This window comes from Miniopterus natalensis, chromosome 9 (genome assembly GCF_054644295.1).
Source record: "Miniopterus natalensis isolate mMinNat1 chromosome 9, mMinNat1.hap1, whole genome shotgun sequence".
Lineage (NCBI taxonomy): Eukaryota > Metazoa > Chordata > Mammalia > Chiroptera > Miniopteridae > Miniopterus > Miniopterus natalensis.
Genome location: NC_142089.1, coordinates 14,932,927 through 14,944,357, shown reverse-complemented (window position 1 = coordinate 14,944,357; position 11,431 = coordinate 14,932,927). Strand labels below are relative to the sequence as shown.

Sequence of the window (11,431 nt, the reverse complement as noted above, 5' to 3'; positions counted from 1 at the left end):
TCACCCATTTCCTCATGTGCAAAACTGAAACTATAATAATAGTTCTATGTGCCGGGCTCTATTCTAAACACTTTACACAGATTCTCTCATTTAATCATCCCACTATCCTTCTGATAGGTATTACTACCATTTCCACTTTGCAGGTGGAAAAGTGTGGAACTGGGAGGTTAAGTAACTTGCTCAAGGTCACATGGTAACTAAATATATAATAATATATCTTTCACAAGACTAATGGGAAGCCTTATGAGACTGCGGGTGGGGATGTGAAAGCGCTTTGTAAATAGTAAAGCATTTTACTCCTGTTAGATAGAATCTCTGCAGATTCGCGACTTTTTCGTGTGTGCCACCTCTGACTCTCTCTTCCTACGGAGTACTTCCTTCCGTCGGCGACAAGGGGTCGCTGCGCTGCGCCGACGCTGACAGGTCCCTCTAGCCCGCTTACGCCGGCTGCTCGTTGGTGCCTATAAATGGCAGCGACCGGCTCAGCCAGGCATCAGCCCATCGCCGCTCGGGCTGGACCCGGCGAGGGAGCTAGAGCTGGAGCTAGAGGCGGAGAAGCCGAAGCTGGGCCGGGGCGGAGCGCCGCGCAGCGCCGCGCCGGGGCCGCGAGGACGGGCGCGTTGCCGGTGGCCCACCGTGAGCCGCCCCCAGCCCGCGCCGACGCGCTCTCCCGCCAGGCCGCCTGCCTCCGCCTTCCTGCCCCCCCGCATTGCCCCGGAATCTCAGCCCGGCGCGCCTGCACCCCGGCGCTCCTCTGGGTGGGGAAGCTCCCGGCCGTTTTCTGGCTTCACTTCCTCGCAGCCTGGGCTCCCAGCCCTCTCGCTTCTTTTCCTGGACTGCGTCCCACCCGCTTCTGTCCCCTTCCTTTAGCTCAGGCTCCCTGCTCCTTCCCGTAACCGAGTCCCCGCTGCTCAGTCACTTTCCTCAGCCGAGGGTCCTAGCCTTTCCTCTTCCTTTTCCTTGCCTGGGGCGCAGCCTATCCTGTTCCTTCCTCTGTCCTAAGGTGCTGTCTGTCCCTCACTCTCCTTTTCCCTGGCCTGGAGTTCCAGACCTTTTGGTCTCCTCCTGTGGTCCTTCCTGGGTCGTTGTCCCCCTTCCCCAGTTTGGAGTTCTAGATCGAGAACCCAGCCTCCCTCCACCCCCAGAGGACTGCTTCCATGAAAAAGACCTCTCTAAAACATGAACTTTTCCTAGAGACTACCCCAGTCTCTCTTCTGACCCGCTGACCCCTTGCCACCTATGTCCCAGGTCTTACTCTCACTTTGCTAAGGGTCAAGGCCTACTGGGCCGAGGGGGCAGTAGGATGCTTCTGTGGTCTGGCACGTGCGGTCCCTCTCCTCCTCGAGTCTCCCCTTCGTTGCTCGTGGTAGTAGCCTTGGTGGGGCTACTGCCTGTTCTCAGGAGCCATGGCCTGCAGCTCAGCCCTACTGCCAGCACCATCAGAGGCTCAGAGCCGCCACGGGAACGCTCAATTGGGGATGTCACCACCGCCCCACCAGAGCTTGCCCCTGAGAGCCGCCCTGTTAACCATTCAGTCACTGAACATGGCACGAAGACTCGAAAGCCCTTTCCAGTCCTGGGCATCGACTACAAACACGTGCGCACACCCTTCGAGATCTCTCTCTGGATCCTGCTGGCCTGCCTCATGAAGATAGGTAAGTCTAGTTTGCTCTGATGTGTCCGCTGCCACCATACTGGTGAGCTTCTTGCCCCATCCTTACCCCTTGAGGCAGGAATAAAGGTCTGGACTTCTCCTGTAATGTAGGCAGCCTCCATCCTGACTTGCTTGAGCTTGAGCATGGTCCTCTTCAAGCTTGAGCTCTGTGGCCTCTGTGGGCTGAGGCGTCCCAAGATTAGAACCAGCATCGTGCATGGGAAAGGACAGAATTAGAGCATAGGATGCTTCTGATACTAGGTACTTTCAGCAAGGCTATCAGGCCTGGCAAGTCTCTGGCTGGGCCAGACCCTGAGGGGAGCCAGGCACCCAGCTGTAAGGCAGAGAGGTGTCCTCCGGGAAGTGGCAGTCTGCTCTGTCAACAGCAACCAGTGCAGTTACACACTTCATGGGAGGGTTTTCCAGGATGGAGTCTATTTCGACTTTGCTTGTCTAAGGAGTTTGATTATAGTAGGACAGGGGGTGGGGTCTGTGTGTTGGAGATCTAGAAGTGTGGTAGAACATGAGGGATCCCAATATTTTCACTTTCCTTTATCCCCGGAATATTATCGGTCAGCTTTGCCTGCCCTGGCTGGTCAGGAGCCCCTGAGTCAATTTCCGGCCCAGGAATGCTATTCGTTAAACAGTTTATGGGACAGGGGGCCCTGGAATTTCTGTAGTTTGTTTTGGTGGTGGAGGGGGAGTGGAAGCGGTTGAAGCTTGTTCTGGCCCCAGCTCACTTCCAGGTTGGCACCTGGCTGTGTCTCAAGGTGGTGTCTGCTGGCCAGTCACATTGGCCTACCGCTCAACCAAGTGGGAGAGGGACAGGTAGAGGGGCTCAGGATGTTTTGGTCTGAGGAGACTGAAATGTTTTCCGGAGAAGGAAATGGGAAAATTGTTCCCTTCCAGGGGTTGGTCTCCCTGCTAGGCCTGAGCACTTTGTTCTGCTGGGTGATGGATGGAGCTCACCGGAGCCTGCATAGCCCAGAAGTCCCGGCAGGGGGTGGGGGGAGGGTGTTGCTCTTTAAAAGCTGCCTTTGCCTTTTTAGCCCCAGCTAGCTGTAGAAGGCATGAGGGCCTGGTACTCTGATGGTTTGGGTTTGGGGAGTTTGTGACTCTTGGCAGGAAGGCTTGCAGCTTTCCCAAGGACATACAGGAGCTGAGTGGCAATGCCAGGCTGGTGAGAGGCAGGCTACGGGACATGCAGGAAGGCACTCTGTTTTGACACATCCAGGAGCTTGCTTCCTGGTACGGGGCTTGGGTGCTGTGACAGTAGCAGGGCCTGGCCTGTACATGGACCTGGGCCATTGGCACCTATACTCTGATGGCAGCCAGTTCCCTGGAAAAAATCAAGGACTGGACAAGGAGAGCCATGTGTACTGATTCTGACAAATAACATGACCTTGAACAAGCGGGGTCCTTTTTTTTGCACGTCTTGCCCCCCTGTGAAACTGGCAAGAATCTAAATTTGACCCTATCAATTGAGTCATTTGTTGTAAGAAACTGAAGTGACTATGATGTGTCATTTGCTTGTGTGAGACCAGGAAAAGACCTCACAAGCACTGTCTTTAAATTGCCCTCCTCTCTCCAACCCCCTCACCTCCCAACCACACCTGGCATTGTGTTAGGGCATTGCAGGCTGGTACACACATTGCAGGTCTCAGTGACTTCTGGTGGGATGACAGCATGACCACAAAGATCTTACACTGGCCTGCAGGAGATATCCCTGCAGACCTGATATCTCTAGTTCTAATGGGGTCAGATTTGGCCTGCTTTTTCCCCACCAGCACCTGTGCCAGGGACCCTGGGCAGCAGGAGAACAGAGATGGTGCCACAGCAAGGGTATTAGTCTAGAAGTTAGGAAACTTGGCTTCTCAGCCCACCTTTCTCTGTGACCTTGGGCCAGTCACACATCTCTTGTCAGTTGGTCTTTGTGGCCCCTTCTAGGTCTGCCATTTCAATGAGTGGCAAGTCACTCAGCCTTGGGGCCTCAGTTTTCCCAGTGTAAAATGAGGAGGTTGGATATGATCTTTGAAGGCCTTCGCTGTTCCAAAATTCTGTTTCTGGCTTAGTAGGACATTTTTCTGAAATGAAGACAGAGGAGTCCTAGCATCTGGCCTTCCTGGGGAAGAAAATAGAAAGGTGACAGAAAGATCTCAAGGGTCCCTGTTCAGTTGGCAAAAGTGAAAGCCCTTTTTTCCCTTTACTTTTGCAGTGTAGAATTGAGGTTAGATGAGGGCTCTACCACTTTTTCCCCCTTCTCCTTTCTGTGCCTCAGTTTCCTCAAAAATGGGGAAATAGTAGTATTAGCCATAGTGCTGCTGATGTGCTGATGACAAATTAATGCATAGAAAGTTGTCTTTGTACTCACAGGAAGCACTCAGTGAGGGGCAACTGCCCCTGTTGGTATTTTAACCACCTAAAGCAAATGCATCCCCACCTCAGACTCCGACAGTCTTCCTCTGAGGTGGGAGGATTACAAATCTCTCAACCATAAACTGCCACAGGGTGTCGTTCCTTAAGGTTTCAGGGTTTGGGGTATGTTCTACTGACTTTGTTTCCCTTTCACTTCAGTTGCCTAAGGAGCTGGTTTTGGTGGGAGGGGAGATGGCACTAACTGACTTAGGGGATAGGGTTGGGGGCTGAGGCCATGCTCTCTCTGCACTATCAGATACCCAAGAACCTAGGAGTTCATTCTGGGGTCTTGCCTGTTCTCTCAGTGCCCCAGTGTGAGTAGGAGCGATGTTGGAGCCCCCATTCTGTCGCCTATGTGGCAGCTGCTTCCCTTGCAAGGTTCCCCTCCTTTAAGCCTGGAAAGTGCTGTGTGCAGTTCTCATTCCTATCCTAATATCACTGAGCAGAGCTTCAGGTAGACAGTCAGAGCTGAAGTTTTAGAGTAGATGCTTTGGGTTTCTCCTCTAACTGATTCAGTGGGTGAGTAGCCAAGTCACTTCCTTTCTCTGGGACTTTCTTCTGTCTCTGACAGTTAGGCATTCTTGCCTTTTCCTTGGTGAGGAGGGGCTAGTGGCATGAGGGGGTTTAGAAAACTGGGAGAACTGGGAGAGTCACCCCAAGCCTTAGGTTAGGTCCATTCCCCACCCCCACCACACATTGTGATTTGGACCCTGCATGAATTCTGCTTTGTCCCCAGTTCACCTGGCTCCCAGTCCAGTACTTGTGCCAAGGGTGAGCCTCCCTGTAACCCAGCTCACTACTGGCATCCACTGCATTTGTTTGCCCATATCCCTGACCCGGAACTCCTGGCAGAGGCCTAGGAGCCCATAAAGCAGGTTTTCATCTTGTCTCCTGACCAGAGGCAAAAAGGCATTCCTTTGTCCCTTTACATTGTATAGCTTGTTTTGGTCTTTGCAAGGTATATCCTGACATTTGCTTCTAGGTCAAGTCTGTGAGTAGGGGCGAATGGGTATCATTATTGTCCACTGTACATGCCTGGATATCAGAGCCAGCAACTTGTTTCCTGTAAAAATAAGACTAGATTTCTACTCTCCCACTTGTCAAAAGAAGAGAGGAACAACTTAAAGGTCACCTTGAAACTGTCACAAGAAGCCCAGATGGGACCTTTAAAAAGAAGAAGTGACCTTTTGGGCTTTGGGAAAACAGCTGAGTGACTGCAGGACAGTAGGAGGGGAGGTCAGCTGAGGACTAGGAGGAAGCCTTTAGGTAGGACATGTGTCTCCAGAAGTGCCAGGGCACTTAGGGGGCCTGGGTTGGTCATATTGCTTGGACTTCATTTCGCTGAGCACCTGTGAGGCACGCCCTGCCCCACCCCTCCAGCTCTGGTGGAAAGGAAAGACATGCTTAGGAAGCCTGGGCCAGGCACCTTGTTCCTCTGAACCTGACTTGCCTCATCAGTAAGGTGACATGCCATCTCTGCTTTCTAGTAGTCATGTAGAGACTGAGTGTGGGAACGCCCAGCACAGTGGCCAGCTCGCTATGGCAGCTTTCAGGGCCTGTTCAGATCCCATCCCCTTTGGGCGGTCTTCCCAGCCTACTCTAGCCCACAGCAGTTGCTTTCACTTCTCCCCCAAACCCGTCTTCCATTATTGTTTATCCACAACTTTGGCATTAGGCCTAGCCTGCCCTGTGATATCTCTTCTGTTGTGTGTGTTTTTAGTAATAATTACCATTTATTGAGCATCTACAGAGTAGACTCCGGCACTTTATAAGAGTGATCTCATTTAATCCCTACTAAAATTATATGAGATGAAGGTTCTCTGTTTGACAGATGAGAGAACAGCTTAAAGAGGTTATCTGCTGTGGTGCTGAATTGCTGTTTATTTTGGCATAGCCTCTTCAAGGGGTGCAGCTACATCTCCTGCCCCTCATATTCCCCTTTGCAGATGCACACGGCCCTGCACTGAGTAGGTGCCCAGTTCAGTGCACCTGCACTGGGGAGTTACAGGACTCCCTCTAGGGACTGGGCAGATGTCAATGGTGGGAGCCTTCTCCCTGCCCTGGAAAACTGTAAGGGCTTTATGCTGGCTTTGGGCTCATTCTCTGTCCCCGTGAGTCTGCATGGGTGCACCTGAATCTCGCAGTCAAGCTGAGCCTATCCCTTGTCCTCTGGTAGTGACCCTGCCTGCCATCTCTTTGCTGGTGCCCCCTCGGTAGTCTGATCAGGCCTTGCTTCTTCCCTGCTTGGGCAGGAGGGGTGCCAGTTAAAGGGTGGTTTCCTTTAACCAGTAGGGGGTGGCTAACCATCTAACTGTGATCTCCTCCTCTGGGCAGAAAGGGTGCTGGGTTGCTTTTGGTTATCCTCAGAGCCCAGCAGGATCCCCTGGGAGAGAGCCTCTGTGTTGGGATCAGGTGACACAACTTTCTTTATCCCTAAAAGGCATGTGGATCCCTGGCCAGTTTGGCTCAGTGATTAGAGTGTTGGTCCTTGGACTGAAGGGTCTTCGGTTAGATTCTGACCAAGGGCAAGTTCCTCAGTTGCAGGCTCTGTCCCTGGCCCCAGTCAGGTCACGTGCAGGAGGCAACCAATTGTGTCTCTCTCACATCTATGTTTCTCCCTCTCCCCTCATCCCCTCTTTCCCTTTCCCCCTCCCCCCTTCTCTCCCCCTTCTACTCTCTCTGAAAAGCAATGGAAAAAAATATCCTTGGGTGAGGATCAATAAATAAATAAGTAAAGTTGGCTGCATCACTTAAAAAAATAAAAATAAATAAAAGGCAGGTGGAGTTTAGTAGTAATTCTCATGATAACTGTAATTTGCATATACAATATTTAATTCTGATGATCTCAGTGGTCCTGTGGGTTAGAGTAGCAGGTGATATTGATGTACCCATTATATGTCTAAGGAAACTGAGTCTCAGGTTGTGACCTGCCTGAGGTCACTTAGCAGCACATGGCAACGGACATCCGTGGACTTCTAACCCAAGGCCCCATCTTTCCTGCCTGCCTGACAGTCGGGTCATTGAGGTGATCAAGGGGAACCAGAGATCCAAAAGGGCTCTGAGAAGAGCGAGTGGACACATTCATATTGGTAACCTGAATGGCTGTCAGGAGGAACCTAGCCCTGCAGGAGGGAAGGGCTGAAGGAGCGGGGTGATCTAGGGTTCAGGTCAGCACAGGCCCAAGTTCTTATCAACCCCTTGAACAGACCTGTATTTTCCTGAAGGAGGAGCATGAGGACTGGACTCAGCCTTGGGACCTGTCATTCTCAGAGCTCACTCTGGAGCAGCAAACCTTTGAAATGGAGGGCTTTTCCTTTCCCTTCAAGTGTTGTAGGTCCTCTGGGAGGAGACAGGAGAGGCAGAGATGTGAATTAAAACAAAAAACATGCTGGATGGGAGGGAGAGGGGAGGTCAAGAGACCTGAGATCTGGCATTAGCTCTTTGCTCCCTAGCTCCGTGACCTTAGGGAAGGCACAACCTCTCTGAGCACCTGTTTCCTAATGTGTAATATTTGTGTTAAATATTTGTTCATTATATTAGCTGCCGCTTATTAAACTTCTGCTTCAGAGGCTGTATCTGGAACTTGCACAGCTAGAAAACATTGGGTTTAAGCTGAGATCTGTCTGACTTGGGAGCCCATGTTCTTTTTATCATAATGCCCTGACTCCCTTTCAGTTCAGAAGTTTTATTTTCCCCCAAATCATTTTGAACAGGAAAGGCTGAAAGGTTTTAGTATTTCAAGTCTTGGCTGCTCTGTGTGGATCATTTCTTGGGTTTGGGGGAAAACTGTGACCCTTTCCAAGTCCCACTGTGAAGCAAATAGCCCCTCTCAGAGGTGGCTGGCATTCAGAAACACAGGAGCGGCTGGGAATTGAAGCTGAAGGGCCCAGGCTCCCTTTGGGAATGCCAGCCTATACATAGCTGGCATGCCTTCCTCCTTCCCTCCCTCTTCCCATCACCCTCCCACCCCCACCTCCACCCCACCCCCTTCGTTCGGTGGTGGGGAGAAGGCTCACTCAGCAAACCCAGGACCTGGGTTATTCCTGAGTCATCCATCGCCTGTGTGGGCCTCATTTTGCAGCACTCACTCCCCCTGCAAACCTCTGAGTCAGACATGTCTCCCCAAGGTTGTCTGCACACACCGCACTGGGCCAAACCATCTCTTTAGATGCCGATAAACATCAACTGATCCTTTAAGGCAGCCCGTGATTATATGTGGGTATTTTTAATCTTATGGGCTAATCTAATTTTAACTGAACTAAGTTTTGGATTGGGCCCGTATCAGTGGGCTGCTTCCCTTCCCTAGGATCATGCTGACTTCATTTTCTTTCCCCTAAAGCTCATCTAACATGCAGGGCCAGTTTTGGGGGTCTGTTAGACCAGACCTGACCCCTGAATTCTGATACTGACTTGCTGGAAATCTGGAGTGCCCCAAATTACCCCAGCAAACTTTCCTAAAAGATGTGTCCTTAAGCCACTCTGAGTGAGGCTCAGGATGAGAAGTCCTGTTCCTTCCCAGGCCCCCTTCCTGGTGTCTTGGGGCACACTTACCCCAACCCCAGACTGGACCTTCCACAGTGCTCAGCCTGTTTGAGACCAGGCCACTGAAGGTGGAGAGGTGACATCACAGCTGTGTGTCTCAGAGCCCACAAACTCACCAAAATAATAAATAGCTAACACGCTTACAGAGCACTTGCCTTTTGCCAGGCAAAGTTCACAGTGGCTGTGTCTTTGTGTTTTCCAGCCAGCACTGAGAGCAGCTGATTAATTCATCTGTTCAAGCTGAGGTGGAAGAGGAAGGTCAGCTGAAGTTATCCATCAGGCATTTAACTTGTGGCCCATCTGGAAGCCAACAGTAGTGAAACCCTGGCCCTGCTCATTAAGAGCTTCCAGTCTGTTTAAGAGAAAGTGGTTGATCTGTGTGGAGGGCTGGGCGGATTCTTGGCTGAAGCAATATTCTGAGGAACAGTCAGTCCCTGAGGGCTGGGGTGGTTAGGGAAGGCTTCTCAGAGGAGGTGGAACTTGAGCCAGTCTTGAAGGGTGGAGAATTAGATAAGCAGAGGGGACCGAGAGAGCTATTCTTAGTACAGATTCCTACAAGAACGCAAGCCCCTTGAGGACAGGCCCTTTCTGGGTCTGGCACAGAAAAAGGGCACTGAAATGTTTGAGGAATGAATGAGTGCTTGCTTGACTTTCAGTGAGACCTAGGGTCCACGTGAAGCCTTTGGTCGTACAGAAACCAGTCTGACCGCTCGGAGAGGAGGGAGAACAAAGGTTGGAGAGGCTAGGTGCCAGACTGAATGCCAAGCCAGGGAGTTGAACTGAGCTCGGAAAGCGGCATCATGCTTGACTGTTGCTGTCGCTGCCTGTGTCCCTCCCTCCGAGCCTTCTGCAGCTGGCTCTAATGGAGGGTCTTGCAAGGGCATCCTTTCCCGGCTGGGTGGAGTCTCTCTGGGAAAGTCTGGGTTTGTTTGTTCTGCTCTTGATTTGTGTAAGTAAAAGCAAGATACCAGAGCTTCCTCAGGGAGCTGCCAAGAGCCGTAATTGAATTAAGCTTTTCCCGGGAAGATTCCTTAAACCGTCAACCACACTGTGACTGTGAATTAATGAGACCAGTGGCCATAAACCACACAAGAAAGCAATCTTGTTAATTTATAGTTGTACCTGGATAGATTGACTTATGGCTTCTCTTTGTTTTTATGTGTGTGTGGGGAGTGGGCTGGGGCCAAAATCTCCTTTCTGTGGCAGATTTATTTTTGTAATATGAATAAATAAAACAAGTTCATGGTAAAAAAACAACCCACCACCACCACATGCGTACACACACAAACACCAAAACCAAAAATCCAAACAAACAAAAATGAAACCCAGAAATACAGAAGGATATTAAGGTACAAAGTAAAAGTTCCCCTCCTCACTTCTCTGACCACCCCCAGTGTCATACTGCCCAGAGGTTAGCACTGTTAACTTTCTTGTGTATCTTTTCAGAAATTCTATATACATATATAAGTGTGGTAGTGTGAGGGCAAATTTAGTTTTCATAAAGCCATTTGTGTAAAGGAAAAGAGCTCTAGACTGGGAATCAGGGATCTTGGTCCTAGTCCTGACTCGGCCTCTTTCTTGCATATTGACCTATGGTAAGTCCTGTTGCCTCCGTGGGCCTTTTCCCTATCTGTCAATTTCCACTGTTGAAAGGCTCTCTGGGACTTTTCAACAGGAAAGGCAGTCATCCCAGGGGGGCCTCTGCTCTGGTGAAGCCTGGGCAGACTGTGAAGCCATTGGAGGGGCATCTCCACAACCCCATCCTTTGGGGGATGGGTCACTGCTGTGATGGTCCCTGACTTCAAAGCAGGGTCATTTCCAACTCCAGCCCTGGGTTATGGGATCAAATAAATGGGTCCTCAGAGAGCCCATTCTCTTGCAAAGGAAGTAAGACAACACATAAGGGAGAAAGAAAGCACAGATGGGAAATTGTGTGGCTCAGGCTGGGATGCTGAAGGTATCAGAGAGGAAGAGAGATGAGGGAAGGCTTCCTGAAGGAGGTGATCTTAAGCAGTGGGCCAGGTGGAGAAGAGGAACATTGTTCAGGAGGGCTTACTGTTAGAAAGGATTCTGGCTTAGGTGGGAGAATGGACTGGATGATCTGCTGTTCTTCTAGGATACAGGTTTCTACGATTCTTCCTGAGTGCGTGATGGAGTTGAGGAGATGCATGGACCCCCTAAAATAGTCTGCAGACATTTATATATGTGTGCTCTTATCAGAGGGAGAAGGCCCATAGTAGCCACAGATTTTCAGGCGGATCTGGGGTCCCCCGAAGGTTAAGAGCTTCTGCCCTTTATGCTGTGGAATGTGGAGAAGGGTAAAGGACTTTCGCTGGACGAAGTGGTACTAACCCTGGGATGAGTGGAGTTTGCCTGGGGAACTGCCAAATTCCTAGGCAAGGGAAACGAACCTAGTCAGAATGTGTAAGCTGTGTCCTGGGAGAAGAGGAGGGAAAGTGACTCTGTAAAGTAGAGAAACACTTTTCTGGATTGGGGATCAAAGCAGCTGCAGCAGGCTCCTCCCTCCCCTATTCAGGTAGAGAAGGTGCTGGGTTCTTTCTGCCCCCTGGTCTGCTGGGTTTCTCTGGTGAGTCCAGCAGTAACTCAGGCCCCTGCCCTTTTTTTCTAAAATGGTGAGGGCCAAACACACCTCCAAGGTTTTGTTAGGGGGAGCAGCTACCATTGAGGCAGCGGAAGCAAGGGATTGCCACTGAAGGGGACAGGCTTTGAGAGTGTAGTGTTAGGCAGCCCCAGTTGGCCTCTGCTCTTTCCTTAGAAAACAAAGGATCCCCATCCCCTGCTCTCATCCTGCTTTTGGAA

At 50.9% G+C, this 11,431-nt stretch overlaps 1 protein-coding gene across 1 annotated transcript in view; it reads left to right on the top strand.

Annotated features, from left to right (window-relative positions):
• Positions 1-751: 751 nt before the first annotated feature.
• Positions 752-11,431, top strand: part of SLC9A1 (solute carrier family 9 member A1) — a 43,326-nt gene continuing 32,646 nt past the window's right edge. Inside the window, exon 1 of the mRNA XM_016216681.2 lies at positions 752-1,655. Coding sequence (XP_016072167.2) covers positions 1,304-1,655 — 352 coding nt within the window. The 5' untranslated portion in view covers positions 752-1,303. The remainder of the gene's footprint in view (positions 1,656-11,431) is intronic.